At 44.0% G+C, this 17,674-nt stretch overlaps 1 protein-coding gene and 1 long non-coding RNA gene across 6 annotated transcripts in view; one reads left to right on the top strand and one right to left on the bottom strand.

Moving 5' to 3' along the window:
• The window catches only part of LOC307203680, a 398,536-nt gene that overhangs the window by 337,446 nt on the left and 43,416 nt on the right, over positions 1-17,674 (top strand). The gene's annotated exons all lie outside the window — the stretch shown is intronic.
• Positions 1-17,674, bottom strand: part of PRDM10 (PR/SET domain 10) — a 76,849-nt gene that overhangs the window by 24,173 nt on the left and 35,002 nt on the right. For all 5 annotated transcript variants that reach the window (XM_079954493.1, XM_079954491.1, XM_079954492.1 and 2 more), the window contains 7 exons: positions 16,718-16,955; positions 15,111-15,352; positions 13,479-13,682; positions 10,817-10,889; positions 9,472-9,589; positions 8,096-8,225; positions 6,911-7,135 (listed from right to left, as the gene is read on the bottom strand). In XM_079954493.1, coding sequence (XP_079810619.1) covers positions 6,911-7,135; positions 8,096-8,225; positions 9,472-9,589; positions 10,817-10,889; positions 13,479-13,682; positions 15,111-15,352; positions 16,718-16,955 — 1,230 coding nt within the window. The remainder of the gene's footprint in view (positions 1-6,910; positions 7,136-8,095; positions 8,226-9,471; positions 9,590-10,816; positions 10,890-13,478; positions 13,683-15,110; positions 15,353-16,717; positions 16,956-17,674) is intronic.

The raw sequence follows: 17,674 nt of genomic DNA, 5'->3' as shown, positions 1-17,674 counted from the left end.
AGGGGTAACTGGTCCTACTAGGGCCAGCAAGGAAACCAGGGAAGAATTTAAATGTGGGGTCTCAGAAAGGGTTTCTTCATAGAAGAGGAAAAGGAAAAGGGAATAGAGAATCAGGATATTTCAAACTGAAGGCCAAGTGGAAATAGCTCTGTCTTACAGGCCCTGCGGAAGGAGATTAAGTCCTGCAGGGCCCTAGTCTCGTGGGACAGAGCATTCCACCAGGTCGGAGCCGTCACTGAAAAAGCCCTGGCCCTGGTGGAGGATAGTCTGGCTTCCTTAGGGTCCGGGACCTTTCAGCTATTATTATTCATGGACCTTAGGGTCCTCTGCGGGACATACCAGGAGAGGCAGTCCCGTTAAGTACAAAGGTCCTAGTGATCACAGCTGGTTGGAGTTGTAGGACAACGATATCTGGAGACCCAAAGCCACCCCACCCCAAGCTTGACAGCTTCTGGTCCAAGAATTGCAAGAAGCAAGCAAGTTACTCATCCTTTTTGCCAGACAACGAAAGCAATGCTTCAGCTAACTGTTACGAAGGTTTCACAAGACTCCAGCTGAATCTAACAAAGGTTCATGTTGAGAATTAAATGCTTGCCTCCCCCACATTGCTTTTTCCCCAGGGGGTACTCAAGGATACGCAGTACCGGAACCTCTTTTTTGTTGTTAAAAAGTGTGGCACTTCTTGTAACAACTTAATGGTGAGTACTGGTACCTATTTTTCTACGGGGGAAAGCACTCGTCTCCCAGATTATTCAAAATCTGAGGCATCCAATAGATTAGGCACTAGAGCTGTAGCTCCTTAGATGCTAACTTGAATGCTCTGGGACTGCTTCTTTCCTTCTCAATGTTTTGTATAGCTGAGCAAAAAGAAAAATTCAGTTTTCATTCTGTTAATTAGACGTACATTAGAAAACCCATCATTTTCTTTTAAGTATGACTCATGATCTCTGGAAACCAAATGAATCTTAACAATGATAGTGTGAGGCAAAATATTAACCACAAACAAAACATTACTTACTCAGACTTGGGAAAACACAGGCTAATCAAACTTAGTCACAGAGAACAAAATGTGTTTAGTAGTAGAGAAACTAACGATAATTGGCTGTCATTAATACATGTGACAAAAACTCATTTAAGTAATTATGGAGTTTTTTGTCTGTAGCTTTCTCCTTTCTTGGAGCCATTTTGTCCTTTTTCTTTCTCTTTAAATACAATTACAAATACATGCTATACTTAATCTGTATGCAGGTTGTAACATCTACTCTTCATTATAGCAATAAAGGGAGATTTTACTGTACCAAGCCTTGAATCACAATTAAAAAAGGGCAACAGGTAAAAATTAATGCCTCCAGTATAATATTCAGGGTTGATTTAGAGTCACTAAACGCAAGGGGAATTTTTACATGAACTTAATGGGATATAGATTGAACTGAGCCACAATAGTCTTCTTCCCACCCTGTGAAGAAATTTTTAGGGTACATGCATGATTTCACATCACAAATGAGTTAATCTAGAACAACTAACCTCTACTTTATCTATGCTCACAAACAACACTGCAGATTTGGACTTAACCATTTATCCACACTGGGGAGAAATGCATCTTGTTTTCTGCTAGTGCAAGATCTCAATTATGTACGCTTCAGAAAAGATAGATGTAACATTAGGATAGTCAACGTTAATTCTTCTAAAGTCTTTCGGTTACCATGGCTCCTATTCAGTCTCAAAACTGAAACAGCCAACCAAAAGGTAAATTGGAACCTTGCTGCTAAGGTGTTAGCTTTGTTGCTGCAATAAAAGCCTCAGTGCTCTTTTAATAAAATAATATTCAGATGTTTGCTACATGGTGGAAAACAGAAATGCACTCCATCCACTGCAAAAAGGTTGGTGGGTTGTTTTTTTTAGATGGAAGAAGAAAACAAGTCACTTTCTATATCACAGGGCAATTCTGTGTGGGCAAGCACACAACCTTGCAAGTTTTTTGTTTGTTTAATTGAGAGGCACATGTGTCTGTCTTTTGCATTCCAAAGATTATCAGAATAATTTCAAGAATGGCTGACTTCTCTGAGATGCAGGAAGGGAAAGGGAGAGAAGCATATTTGTGATGTCATGGGTGCAAACCAATAGGCACCCACCACAATTAGCATTTGTTTCCCTAAAACAAAGGAAATGACTTTCACTTGATTCAACCTTTCCTATACCCAAAACGTGTAGAACCATTTCATTATTTCTTCACAGCTCAGTCTAGGACAAAAAATAATAATAAAGCATGTGTTTGAAGGGCAGTGAAGATGCTATCACACCACCTCTGTTGCTCTTCAAATGCTATGTGTACCTTCACTCTTAGTATCCACTTACATTCATGTTAAATAGCACTAAACAAAAAATCCAACACACACACACTTATGTCCTTCCAGATTAACCCATTGCAACAGAGTCATCTCTCTTAATCTCTGCTTTGGCTTCAGTGGGAACAGTTCACAGCTGGTTTTGCAGCCTTGCTTCCAAGTGTCCTGCGTGCTTCAGTAATTAAAGAGGAATTTTGATGCTGGCAGGTAGCTGGCGTGGGAGCCATTTCTATGTTTTTGTACATGTGATCTCCAATTACAAGACACCAGCCCAGCAAAAGATTGAAAAGGCAGCAGGACTCCATATACCCCCACCGAGTGGGAGAAAACAGCCAAGAAAATTTGCACTCTTGGGCTGCAATTTCTCTTCTATTATTAACCATTGTCTGTTTTCCACTCTACTTCTCAGACATTAAATATTAATTCTGATCCATACCAACAAGAAGGGGGGTGGGGAATCGCAGGGCGAGACAGAGGAAGCAACTGTATTTAACCATGTAAGTTATTAGCATGCACCGCACATCCCCACACATCAGGCTTGTGGAAACACTTTCACATTCCTAAGTTAGCAGTGCAACTGAACTGTGGCGAAGGAAAGTTTAATGCCACATGGACAGAAACTCTGTTTGGAATTGGAAAGTGCCTGTCAGGTGCATAGAGCTGGGGCTTGAGAAACACCTGCCAGGGTCTCTCCTTCAGGTGTCCTACCCAGCTTCTTAAAGAAGGTGCAGGGCAGCACAGGGCACTGTAACATTCCCCAGGGTCATAAATGTTTGTTGAAATCAGTTTAGGCTCCTTCAGTTCTGGCTGCAAAAAGAAAGAGAGTATTTACCTCTGCTGCTATACAGTGGTACCTTGGGTTACATACGCTTCAGGTTACATATGCTTCAGGTTACAGACTCCGCTAACCCAGAAACAGTGCTTCAGGTTAAGAACTTTGCTTCAGGATGAGAACAGAAATTGTGCTCCGGCGGTGCGACAGCAGCAGGAGGCCCCATTAGCTAAAGTGGTGCTTCAGGTTAAGTACAGACCTCCAGAACGAATTAAGTACTTAACCTGAGGTACCACTGTATGAGGGACAGCTGTTGCACAGCATACTATAGCTGCAATCCAAAAGGCTACATGGAAACTGGTTTTCCCCCTCTCATTCTTACACATCTGTCTCCTCGCACTGCTCTCAATGGTTAGAGCACCGTCCGGAGTAGCAATTGATGATGCCCAAGGGGATATGGTCAGAAGGAGAATTTAGACTCCCTTTGGGTTACCTATAGAAGCACCCAAGCCGTACAAGGGAGTCTATGAGCTCACGGTCCCATCTGCACTATGCATTTAAGCCCTGTGATGCTGCTTTCAGCAGCTGTGTCTTTCCCCAAAGAATCCTGGGAACTGTAGTTTTTCAAGAGTGTTGAGAGTCGTTAGGAGACCCCTGCTTCCCTCCCAAGGCTACAATTTCCAGACTGGTTAAACCAGTGATGGCCAAACTTGGCCCTCCAGCTGTTTTGGGACTACAACTCCCATGATTCCTATCTAGCAGGACCAGTGGTCAAGGATGATGGGAATTGTAATTTGGGGGCAAAACTAAATTTGAGGGCGCTGGGTGGATCATTGCACCCCGGCGGCACATGTGCTAAAGACTTCGCTGGGTCTACTCTAGGTAAAGGTTAGCCGAATGCAACCCCATAGGGCCCCAAGAGAAGTGTTTTTCTAGAATGGGGCCTTTCAGAACTAAGGAGCAGGTGGCTGCTGTTGTTTTCCTGTGCCTCTGCTGTGTCCCATAGGTATCTCTGTAATTTCAGCCCGAAGAGCCTCGGCAGGGTACAGCAGCACTCTCCCCTCCTGAAGTTTCCAGCAAAAGGTATTCAGAAGCATACATACAATGGAGGAATAATTTGTCCGTCAGGGTTGGTGGACCTTGCTAGCCTTCTCCTCCATGAATTTGTCTAATCTTCTTATAACACCATCCAAATTGGTGCCCATCACAACATCTTGTGGGAGCAAATTCCATAGTTTAGACTATGCACTGTGTGGATAATGCTTTCTTTTGTCTGCCCTGAATCTTCTAACATGAATGACGAGGAAGCATGGCCAGGATTCAGCAAGAAGACAGCGAGATGTGGCATGCCAAAACTGCCAAAGAAAAAACTCAGCAGAGAGGCTCAAGCAAATGAGCCTCAACTAACACAGCAGAAGATGGAAACTGCAGACAGCAAAGTGTAATCATGCTGCAATGCGAAATACACAAGCAGACTACAGATGCCTATATAATGTAGTCCTCCAAAATGTTTTCACATAAATGATGCATTTTAAAATGACACCCGGCCATGAATACTCAGATACTTCTCACAACATTCCATTAGAGATTCTAACCCAATGCATTTGAAGGTGAAGTCAAAAGATTTTCAGGGAATGTTGATAAACAGTTCTTGTCCATGGTTATGCAAAAAAAGTGAGTGATTTTTTAAAATACACTTTTGTATGCGAGAAAGCTTATTGTAAAACAAATTATATTTTAAAAACCTATTTGATATGCATTGCTATTTCTGTATTGGGGGAGGTGAATGTTCTTCGGCCAATAAGGAAGCATTGCCAAGGTGTACTCTTAACATGCCATCTTGCATGTGGAGCAAGTTCTTTGATGGTGTTGAATTCACCCCGGTGCAATTAACTTGCTCAATCTATTTTGTTAAGGCATCCACACACTTTTTGAAAAAGAAAGAAACGCCAGCCCTCTGAAGCTACAAGTGAATGAAAACTCAACCTGTTTGCAGCTGTTTCTTTTTGCAACCAAAATCTTACGCACAGAAAGAAGGATGGGGAAAGAAGTATTTAAGTTGCACAAACTGATCTTCCAACTGAACAGTTTGGAGGATTATTTGTCTGAATAATTTCCCTCTTAAACTTGACAGAAGAGTAGCACACAGCTGCCAGAAAGCATGGGCTCAGAGTATTTGTTTTTGGTATACAGAGTTCTCAATGCAGGCTTTAATATCGCAAAGGTCTGCAGCCCCCCGCAAAAGAACTTTGTCATTAAACGAAATCTTTGCCTTTGAAGGAAAAATGGATATGGGCCAAGGTCATGGTGCCTCTTTGCCAATGTCTTCCAACAGCAAGAGCACAGCAACATACACACAGATGGTGCTGCGAGCAGCCCACTAGTCCACCCCACTTCATGCGGCAGATTGGAATACGCCTGCCAGCCAGACTGGATGCACTAGATTCCCAGGAAGGACTAGCTGAGCATCATGAATCTAATCAACTTCAGTTGCTGCCCAGTTCCTCCTAGCATCAGGAGAGGCACCGAGCAATTTGTGTGAAGTTTGTCTTTGCAGCGGCAGTGGGATGTGCTCAGCCTGAAATGTCACACAAGAAGTTTAGAGATTGACACCAATTTAAGGTAAAAAGGTCAGCAGTAACCAGCAGGCAAATCAAGCATACGCAAAGAGGCAACCATCTCTTAGCGCAAAGTCTGTCTTCTTTTTATGAGCAATGAGATGTTCTCTGCCTGAAATGTCGGGTGTAGGAAGTTTAGAATCTGATACCAATTTCGGGTAAAAGGTCAGCAGTAACTAAGAGGCAAATCAAACTTCGAGTGGAAAATAGCAAATGAGGGGCTGTGCATACTTTACAGCAAACCACCCTTCCCCAATTTTGAACAAAGGACACTAATTCTATACCCCATATAAATTAAGCATGAATATTAAATATGTATGTCTTATCCAGCAAAAGTTACTGTTTAGAAGACACAGATTTTCATACAATTTCTTTTTGGAGCAGGAGAGCAAGAGAAGGCAAATAATGAAAGGAATAGCGAGGAAAGGTATGATAAATAAACCAACATAGATGGCTATGGAAGTTATTTGGGGCACTGAAATTCCAGCCACTGACTGCTAGGTCTATCAACTTCTACCTTCTGGTGTCTGAGTCTGTGCCCCAAAATGGCTAAAGCTCTTTGTTTTACAACATGAAATCTGAGGTTCTCGGGGCATCAGTTTTTCCACAAAATGCCGGACTCCACACTTACAAATAAGGCTACCAATTATTTTGACTAGCCCTGCTTCTGAGCCTTAGAGCAGGGGTAGTCAATATGGTGCCCTACAGATGTTGTTGGACTACAACTCCCATCAGCCCCAGCCAGAATGGCCATGGTGTTTATTAGACTGCAAGCCTGCGGGAAGGGACTGTCTGGTTTTAATAGACTGTATGTATGCCGTTCTGGGAAACTTTTTTGGCTGAAGAGTGGTGTACAAATGATCTAAATAAATAAATCATCAGCACAGATGATGAGAGCTGAAGTCCAGCAACATCTGGAGCACAGCACATTGGCAACCCTTTCTTTAAGAGATTAGCTTGACATGCATTAATTAAGGAGACAAAACCTTTTAAGCCTGGAAATATAATTATGGGGTGGGTTGTGGGGGACATTGCCGGCTTAACTTCTGCATATCAGTCTACTGTCTAAAGGGGTTCGAACAGAGCCAGTAAAAATGGTGATGACCTTAACAGTAAACCCACAGACACGCAGGGAGCACACACAGCCCCAGCCAGCTGCTGAGTTCTTCGCTTACCCGGATACGCTTAGCTCTCCGCATGTCGTCTGCTGTCATTGTGCTCTGGGTAGCCACCACAGTCTGTTCATGCGGCTGGAGCTGTAAAGGGTGGCTCTCAGGCTGCTGATCCAAGGATGATGGCGTCTCTTGTGGCACTGGTGTTTGTTCCTGTTGGTCCAATCCATTCAGCGTGGCTTGCCCAGCCTCATCAAACTGCCCCTTGCTGGAGAAATGCAGCAAGTCCTGAAATTGCAAATCAAATGGATGGTGGTCATATCGCTGCCCGTCGTATTATGGTAATTATTATTATTATTATTATTATTATTATTATTATTATTATTATTAATTTGTACTGCGCCCATCTGGCTGGGTTTCCCCAGCCACTCTGGGCGGCTTCTACAAAGACCAAGAATACACTAAGATGTCACACATTAAAAACTTCCCTGAACAGGGCTGCCTTAAGATGTCTTCTGAATGTCAGGTAGTTGTTTATCTCTTTGACATCCAATGGGAGGGCGTTCCACGGGGCGGGCGCCACTACCGAGAAGGCCCTCTGCCTGGTTCCCTGTAGCTTGCTTCTCGCAGTGAGGGAACCGCCAGAAGGCCCTCGGCGCTGGACCTCAGCGTCCGGGCAGAACGTTGCGGGTGGAGACGCTCCTTCAGGTATACTGGGCCGAGGCCGTTTAGGGCTTTAAAGGTCAACACCAACACTTTGAATTGTGCTCAGAAACATACTGGGAGCCAATGTAGGTCTTTCAAGACCGATGTTATGTGGTCTCGGTGGCCGCCCCGTCACCAGTCTAGCTGCTGCTGGTACAGCAATGACGGTTAGGCTATGCTGGTTTTGCAGAACAAGGTCCATTTCATATCAGAAAAAGAAGGGGCATGGTTTTTTATTTTATTTATTAAATTTGTATACTGCGTGACAATTTAAGATAGTTCTCCTTGTTTTGCTAATTTTTTGCAGCACAGAATTGCCGATGGGCAAATGCTGCTGAGGATATTTCTGATGCAACTTCAACATCCCTTGTATGTGTTCAGCACTGGAAATTCATTGATGACAGAGGCTACTGAGATACCCCTTCCCAGGCTAGTTCTGAGTCAACTTTATATGGACTGGGGGAATGATCAGGAAAGCAGTTAAGCAAACTCATGCTCCCAATTTCATTGGAAACTCCTTTGCCTGCTGCTACCAAACAATACCTGTGTCCCTTCTGCACATTTTCCTCCATTTTCACTTGTTACTTCTAAGCGCATAAATTTAGGAGGGCGACCTGGTCGCCTGCCTGGTCCAAATCTTCGTTTTCCTCTTCCACGACCTCTGCCTCTTGCTCTGCAAAATATATAGGAAACTGAGTTAGAGAGGGGAGCGATCTGTATTCCTAAGTCTCATGGGTCCAGTCAATTTAGCAAAAGTCTTTCAGACTTCTATCAGTTGCCAAAGACGCATATTCCTGTGGTGAAACATGGGAACAGGCTGTACAATGGGGCTTTCAGAAATGAACAGCCAGAGGCTTCCAGGTAGCATGCCACAAAGACAATAGCCCTCCCTTCTTGTTTGCCCTCAGCATCTGGTATCCAGGGATATGCCCTGGAACATAGTCCAGATCACTGTTGTAAACATGAAAATGTCAGTTTAGATCACGGGTGAGCAACTTGTAGCCCCAGGGTCACATCCTCATTTAATGTGGCCCCAAATATCTCCTGAAATTGCCCCATTCTTCCATTCCATCAAAGGGTTGTATCCAATTTGGCTTTACTCGGAGTAGTCCCACTGGAATGAATGTGCCTAACTTAGCCATGTTCATTTATTTCAATGGGGCTACTCTGAATATGACCAGCACTGGAGGCAACTGGAGGCTATACAGTCGTACCTCAAAAGTCGAACGGAATCCGTTCTGGAAGCCTATTCGACTTCCAAAATATTTGAAAACCAAAGTGGAGCTTCCTGCAGCCAATAAGAAGTCGTGGAAGCCCAGTTGAACATTCGGCTTCCAAAAGAACGTTCGAAAGCCGGAACACTCACTTCTGGGTTTCGATCGTTCGGGACATGGGTCGACTTAATGAAACCCTAGAATGATCCCTGAGCGCATCCTCTATCTCCCGCTATGCAGCATGGGAGATTCCAGAGGTGAGCGGCAACATACTAGCCTCCCAGTCCCAAATGGACCTTGGGCAAAGGGGAGAGGCCTGAAAGAAGGAAACAAATACAATAGCACTCCTGCAGTCAAGGAGGGCACACACTCCATGTGGACATTAAAGGCCATTCTGCCGTTTAGTTAACTGGTTGGGGTCCTGACCTTTTGAACTTCTGCAATACATAAATGTGCCCCACTCGCTTCTACGTGGCACAAGAGCAATCCAGCCCATTACTGGAGAAAGGGGCTCTCACCTTTGAGCTCAGGAGATTGTGGCACACAACCTTCAGGAGAAAATAGTCTCTGTACATTCTTCTTAGGAAATCAAACTCTCTCTCTCTCTCTCTCTCTCTCTCTCTCTCTCTGTATGTGCTTTCAAACAAGAACCTGCAGGGAACAACTCAGCTTTGAAAAGCTGAGCTTCTGCACACTTATAAATACCTGCTGAAGAAATCCAGCTTTTCATCATGGGAGTTCAGGTGCTGCTGGAGCTGCTCTGAGCTCATGAACCGTCGGTTGCACTCATAACATGGCCAGTTTTTTTCTTGCTCTCGGAGAACTGCATTTTCAAGTTAGACCAATCGATAAGGAAAACTTCAGATGCCACCAAGCTTTTCAGATTTCTACTAAAGACTCCCCCCTCCATCCTCTGTACTTTCAGGGGGCCACAGAGATCAGAATGACTAAGGAATATGCTCTACACACCTTTTGCTCATAGTCTGTATTTTATTCCCCTCTAAATATGGGTTAGGCACACAGAAGGACAGAGAAGATTATAAGAAGACAGGGAATACTACATCCCCATTCCCTCTTGTTCTTACACCTTACAGAAGTGCTCAGCTGCTCTGTAGTTTACCTACTAGAAAAAGCCTTTCTGGCTGTTGCTATAACTTAAATTCTGCACTCCAAATAAATTATTCACTCCTACAACATTTATTTTGCATAAACTCAGTTTGAATATTTTACTCTGAATTCAATGGTGGTTTGGGGTTTTTTTTTTGCATAACATGGGATTTTTGGTGAAGAGAGGACAGGAATTAAATGTATAAGACTACCAAGGGCAGGAGGGATGGGAATGGATGGGAGGACATGCCTGGAATGAAAGAAGGAAAGTTGGGAAATCAAGCAGGGTCTTTGCTCCTGTCTATTGCAGCTTTGGAAAATACTAGCAGCCAATTGAATATGGTTACTGCACATATTGCTTGAAATATACATGAACTGCATAGACTGAACCCAGGATCAGCACATTTTCAAACCTATCTCAATCATGAGAACTAGATGCTTGAATTTTTGTTTTAAAGTAAGTGCAAATTCTGCACCACAGTGAATCACAGACAGTGAAGAGCTCAGTCTGTAGATCAGACTAGATTTCTGAGGTTTCGTTTCTATCAATCTTTCCATGAAGCAACTAGAACTTATATTTGTTTTCAAGCTCCGTTTTTGCATAAGGACTCGATCTGATAGTGTCTGTGCACCATCCATCATAGTGATGGGAACGAAAAGGGGGATTTTGGGAGGTACTTCAATTGCAGGCCATGTTTGCCAACAGCAGCTATTACCATGTGCATCAATAAAAGGCAGCCTCTTTTAATGTGTACCATTAATGATGCAGAAGCATATTTAACAACAAACAAAACTTGGCAATGAAGCCTTAACCTAGATCCAATTATTATTTGAGTCTAGCTGGAGCTAGGCATGCAAATTCCACCTGCTAGTGCTAATTCAGTGCTGCAATATACTCTATGATTTAAACAATCAACTGGAAAAGTAAAAAGGAGATAGATACCTTTTCTTTCCTCTTCAGATACATCATGGATTTTCTGATTGACAAATTCAGCATACGAAGCAGCATACCACACCTGCAGCAAATTCACATGGGATTAATTAGAATTTTCACTGGAGAATCTAAAAAATTAACTGCTTGTCTATCTCAGCTATATCCTGCTCTTCCACCAAGGAACTGAGGGCAGCATACGCAGAGGCCATCCTGTCCGGGAGATAGTGACCTCCCAGCATTGCTAAGAAAGCTTCTTCGGTGAGCAGTGACTCCAAGCCTTGTCATCCTGGTCCAAGTATGACACTCAGTTCACTAAGGTAAAGGACCCCTGGACAGTTAAGTCCAGTCAAAGGTGATTATGGGGTGTGGCACTCATCTCGCTTTACAGGCCGAGGGAGCTGGTGTCTGTCCACAGACAGATTTCCGGGTCCTGTGGCCAGCATGACTAAACCGCTTCTGGCACATGAAACACTGTGACGAGTGCCAGAAGGCACGGAAATGCCGTTTACCTTCCCGCCACAGCGGTACCTATTTATCTACTTGCGCTGGCATGCTTTCGAACTGCTATGTTGGCAGGAGGTGGGACAGAGCAACGTGAGCTCATCCTTCGCAGGGATTTGAACCACCAACCTTCCGATCGACAAGCCCAAGAGACCACAGCACCACCCGTGTCCCACCTCAATTCACTACAACACATCTGGGCAGACGGTGGAATAGGATCTACTGGTAGATCTGCAAAGATTTCAGACTCCCAATTGTTTAACAATGACAACAACAAAATGATTCCACCCACCCCCGCTGCCCAAACTATACAGCTGAAATAAAATGAAAAGCTGGGATGAGGGTAAGCAAGAGTAATTTTTTTGTGCAAAAGGACTGTGAGTTCAATTGTGGTACTCAAAGAAAATCCACAGGCTCAAGATTATATAATTCCAAATATGCTGTTTGCACTAGGCTCCAGTGAGTGGATCTTGGGGAGTTCTAGTAACAAACAAAGTCTACCCACTACACCACACTGGCTCTCACTTGAATCAGCTAGCATTTTATCATTCATTTTATACATGGGTGACACTGACATGAAAGAGAAAGAGATAAATTCAAGTACACATGTCTTTAGTAGCTCCAAAGTGATTTTTTTTTTTTTTTGTACTGTACAAGTGTCAAGAGGCCTTTTAAGTGTGCCGAGCCATGAATATTCTGAAGAGGCTGTTACTATAGCAATTTATTTCATCTTATTGCACAGACAGTGTGGCTGAGTGGTTCGACTCAATCACAAATCCTTATTCACTGATTGTCACAATAGTGAAAGTATGGCAGGAGGTGCAAGCACTTTCCGAAATGCCATAAGTTATACTGTGGGGAGGAAGGGGGAATAATACATGACTCTCTTTTGTGTCTTGGATTACATCTTTCATGTGTTCTCCAGTAAAACCATTAAAAACAGTTGGAAGCAATAAAACACTACTAACTGTAATTCTAGTGGCTGCACTTGCGTAATGCATTACAGGGTTCAAAACGAGATAAAGGCATGTCCAGAACATGTCCACAAGGACAATTCACATGGGGGGTGTAGTCCACAGCATCATCTCCAGCATCCTGTGGACCAGGGGTGCCAACCTGAATAAAATATTGGGGGAGGGGAGGCAGATAAACCCTGCCCCATATAATAGGTCACATGACATGACACATGCACACTATTTGAATGGCAATGCCAATTAACTTTTTTTTTGGGGGGTACAGGGCCCTCAAATATTTCACCCCTAGGAGTTGGCTCGTATTCTGTGGACAGAGGGAGGGGGTGGGCAAGTCAAGAGCCGATGCTGGATCACACACTACAGATTCCTTCTCGGTCCTGTCAAGATCTTGCACATTTCAAGGACTTGCAGGATTAAGGCACAAGGCAGAAAAGGAAGTGGAGAAGGCAAGAAACAGGAAAAGCCCAGATGGCAGCACTCATCTTTTGACTGCCCTCCAGATCTCAAGCTGTAAGCTTAATATAAAAAGCTATTCTCCCAACTGTTCCAAGTTCCACTTGATTTGTTCTAAGCATGGGATAAAAATAACTTCGTGGTGATTGGAATCACAAGCAGAAAAGTCAGATTATCACACGCACAGGCCAAACTGCAAACCTCGGAGGTACGCTGATTGAAGTAAATGGTGCCTCATTAGTTGAGAAAAGCCAATCCCATTCATGGGCAGGCAGGGGAAAGTGCCACAAAGGGGGAATGGGAGAGACAATTAAAAGTAAACCAAGATGCTTCAGTGCATACAGGAGGTGCATGATATCAGACTCATCTCAACCTCCAATTTGCTTACACGTTCAAGGTGAATCAGTGGTTGGAGTGAACCAACAGTCAACAGACCCAAGAAAGAACAAGAATTCTTGACCCACATTTCCAGCATAAGTGATCAAATGGCCTGTTATTTCCGGTAGGTTCATTATCCTATAGTGATTCAGTACAGACAACTAAACATGTCGCCCATACCCCCTGGAATGCCATGGTTGTACAGATAGGTTGTACAGAACAAGAACCATGGGAATTATGAATGAATAAATCAAGCCCTAAGGCTTTATCTCTCTGCTGAGTAGTAGGGAACCCTTCTAGCAGGTTGGGAAGCTGTGCCGTTTGACTCAGCAAAAAGAAGCTATATAATGCAGGTTGTCCCATACCTTGAGTTCCTGTTTGGGCTCCACGTTCTTAATCGTTGTGTAATAAATATGGTGGCCATACTGGTAGGCGACCAGATTCTGCTCCAGGTGATTCTGGGCTGGCCGCACAAACATCATCCAGTTGCAAAGAGCCTCGCTAGACAGTTCAAACCAGAGATCCTCCTGCAGACCCCGGTCTTTTCTGTCACCTTTGTCAAGGGACACCTAAGGCAAGATAAAATATATTATCTATAAACGTACACACACAAACAGAGGATGTCGGTGAGATGTGGCTGATGTGTCCACAACGGAAGAAACAGTTTGCATCATGAATCCAGGTAATTAGAAGAAGAAAAAAGGTTTACAGGGCAGACAGAGCATGAAGCTGCTCAAGACTGGCAGATTTGTCAGCAGCTTTTGTTAGCTTGCATCATAGTCTAGGTTGGTGAAGTCATTACAAAGAGTTATTATCTCACAGGTGAAGTTGTGTTAACCTGCAGGACTGAGTATACCTGAACCCATTTACATCTGTGGGCTTAGCATAGATTACTTTATCTCAAGTCATTTATTTCAGCTGATTGATTCAAGAATGCAATCTATGCTTTCAACTTTTTGAAGTCATCTTGCGAAACAGTCATTTTTTAAGTGCACTGGGCCTCTGCTTGTGTGAGCACACATGCATATATGTCTGTCTGTTTGTTTGTCTGTCTGTCTGTCTGTCTGTGTATCTATCTATCTATCTATCCATCTATTCATCTATCCACACACAAACACACAATTTTGGCAAGTTAGCACATACAAATTAATAATAATAATAATAATATGTATGTGCATTTACACACACACAACACACAAACACTTTCAAGGGTGCCATGACCCAAGGGACAACCATGGAAGGCCTGATGGAGGCTGCTTGACCAGTCCTCCCCAAGTTTAAGTCATGGATGGGGTCAGCTGTGGTGAGGAGGCAAAAATGAATGCGAGTTGAGGTGGCCCCTAATTCTGGAAGGGGCTGGCCCTGACCTGACATAAGCTTTGCAGGGGAGGTGTTTTTGAACAGCTGGAATTTGAAGCCCCTTGATTTGAAGTTCAGTCCCATCACTAACATTTCCTGTTAAATGAAACTTGAATTCCGTCTGCAGGGATCTATGCTTCCTGCTGTCACTGCGAGTCGTTCCCCCCCCCGAAAATTAGAACCCAAAGAGGCTATAGAACTCTTACTTCCAAGTACCAGAGCGATTTCAATACCTCTGTGAGTCAGTGACCCATGCATCTACGTATAGACAGAAATTTATGCCCATTGTTTTCACTTTGTGTATCTCATGAAGTAGGCTCTTGTCTTCAAAAGCTCATGCCACAACAATCAGTCTTTTATTTAGCACAAGATTTATTGTTGCTCCTGATCGTTATGAGCTAGTTCTCCATAAGGAAGTGGGATTCCTGCATAATGAACGCCAAGATGCTTCTGGAACTACATGAAATGTATTGCCTCTCCTCTATTTGCACTGCGTACTGGATGTGTATGATCACATAGTCATGTTGATCCCATTTCTTGTGAGTCCCTGGAGTTCCTTCCAGGGAAACTACTATACTGCACAAAATGTGTGTCTCGAAACGTGTCGGTCGCACAGCAAATGTGTGGTGCCTCTTTACCTTTAGATGGATATAGCAGTCTTTAAGCTCTGACTGCCTGACCAGGGGTCCTTCCACAGGGCCAAACTGTGTGCGCTTGGGAATGCGCCGCTTGGAAAACACTCCTCCCAGGAATCGGTCTATGTGAAGCACTAAGGGAAGGCTGGCTCTTGCTCTGGTCAGTACAGGCCGGTTTGGGATCGGGTGCAAGGGTCCATGCTTTGGGCAAACTGAGGGGTGTGCATTATTACACTCTTCACACCCTGAAAGACATAATTGGACAGGAGAAGAATACATGACACAGTCCCACATCCCATTTATATTAAGGTTACCAGATTTTTTTTTCAATGAATCCAGAGACACTTTTCAACTTCAATGGGTTCTGTATGGGGACTGATTTGTAAATCCGGGGACTGTCGATGGGAAACGGGGACGTCTGGTAACCTTAATTTATATACTAGAAGCCGGAGGCACAGAACCTGGAAACTCTCAACCAAATTCTAGCAACGAAGACCTCCACATTCAGAGTAGCTAAAGGACACCTATTGTTTGAAAGGGTTGTCCCTACTGCACAAATCCTCAACCTCATGGGCTTAGTTGGAATAATTCCATGTCCAGATCAGTTGGATCTATGGGATAGTGGAGGAAAGATTCTCTTCCTCTCCTGAGAAGCAGCAGCACCTGGTTGTTGACTTTTAATGCTGAGAGCTTTGCCCTAAAGATTCCAACAGGGAAAGGTTGTAGAAAAGCTCAGAGGAAAGTACCCCAGTCCACTTGGCTTGTTCAACTGCCTTCCACTCCCCTCTGCCCTCCACAACCCCCCTGCACAATTCAGATGAATAAACGGTTCTTGGCTCACCCACCCACTGGTACTGAGGAGGCAACTTGTGCCAGCACTAGTAGCATTGCACTAGATCCTGACTTAGGCCACTGCGAGCAGCTGACTAAGTAGACAGGATCTATTTGTAGATCTCTGGATAATTTGTAGTAGATTGCCACGGTTTTCTTGATTCCCAATAGTTTAACAACAGTAGCAACTAAACAACCATCCCCATCTTTATTGGGCTGCTAAAATGCAGAAAGCTAACCAGGAGTAAGTGGACTGGACTGTGAGCTCGGTTCCAGTACCGAAAATCTATTTCTAGAGTCAGAAGGTGCTCAGAAACAACTTGCCATAGGAGCATAAGATGTCTCACACCAAATCAGATCGTTAGTCCACCAAGCTCAGTATTGTCAGCACTGATTGGCAGTTTCTCTCGGAGGGTCTCTGACATGGATCTGTGTCCAGTCCTACCTGGAGATGTCAGAGACCGAACCTGGGACTTCTGCAAATGCCCTGCCATGCAGCTATGGCCCTTCCCATATTCTCTAATTCCAAATGTTTGTCTTTGGTGCCCGGCACTGGTTGATAAGATTTCAGGGTTCAACTAAAAACAAAGTAAATCCAACAAGAGTGCCCCTACTTTTCTGGCTCAGTGATGCTAGTTTCACACTCCCCTTGCTTCCAAGTACCGATTCCTGGAGTGCAATTCAAATGAAATGGCTTTGGTTTCATTCCCATATTGCAGTGGTAAGCCAATGAAAGGGAGAAGACGCGTAGCAAAAACAAGACACCCTCGAATGCTTACACAGGTCATTTGGGTCAAAGGGATGAGGTGGATCTGGATCCCATTCATCCATGTCGGTATCTTCTCCCTCTTCTTCCTCATCTTCCTCATCCTCGTCGTCATCATCATCCTCATCATCCTCATCGTTTTCCTCTTTCGCTTCCGTATCACTTATTGGGTTGTGCAAAGGTTCTAGAGGACCAGACTCATCCACGGCCTCCATAGGAGGCAAAACTTGGCTGTGCACTGGTATTGATACCTAGGGAGGGGAAATCAGCAAAAATGTGCTGTGATCCAGAACAGCAAACCAGAAAATAATAGTGATCATATCTCAGCTAATACCAGTGGCATCTGGGGTTGTACCCCTTGCTAGCCCTGCTCAGAATAGACCCAGGGAAGTCAAACTGCTTTGAGTTTTGTTTTGTTTTTGTTTTTACAATCAAGCGGTGTGCTAAATTTATGAAACAAATAAACAACAAGCATGGCTAACTCAGGTTCATTCATTTAAATGGATCTGTTCTCAGGAGAAGTTAGTTGGAGATGATCCAAATTTGGAGAAGACGAGGTATACCTAAGCAGGGCTTTAATTGTGGCAGGCAGCAAGGCAGCTGAATCCTCTACTGCCACACTGAATGTTGAAAGGGATGCATGCTGGGCCGGCCCTACCATCAGGGCGATGGAGGCAGCTGCCTTGGGGAGTGGACACTAGGGGAAGAAAAGAAGTGTTGGAGGATAGCACAGGGTGGATCACACAGGCTTTACTTTGCTCTTTAAGCTGCCCTGCTGCCATTGGATACTGCCACATTTCTGAGTACAGGTGGGCTCAGATCTCATGTAGTTCACTCTCCACATTGTTCAGGCATAGGAGACAATTGCCAGGTGGGGAACTTTACTAAGTGTGTGAAAATATATCTCAGAACTATTAAGGGTCTGGTGGACAGTGTTACACTTGATTCTAGAACAGCTGGCTTCAAATGC

This window comes from Podarcis cretensis (assembly GCF_951804945.1).
Source record: "Podarcis cretensis genome assembly, chromosome: 15".
NCBI lineage: Eukaryota > Metazoa > Chordata > Lepidosauria > Squamata > Lacertidae > Podarcis > Podarcis cretensis.
Note: the sequence above shows the minus strand (reverse complement) of the source record. Positions and strands in the feature narration are given on the sequence as shown.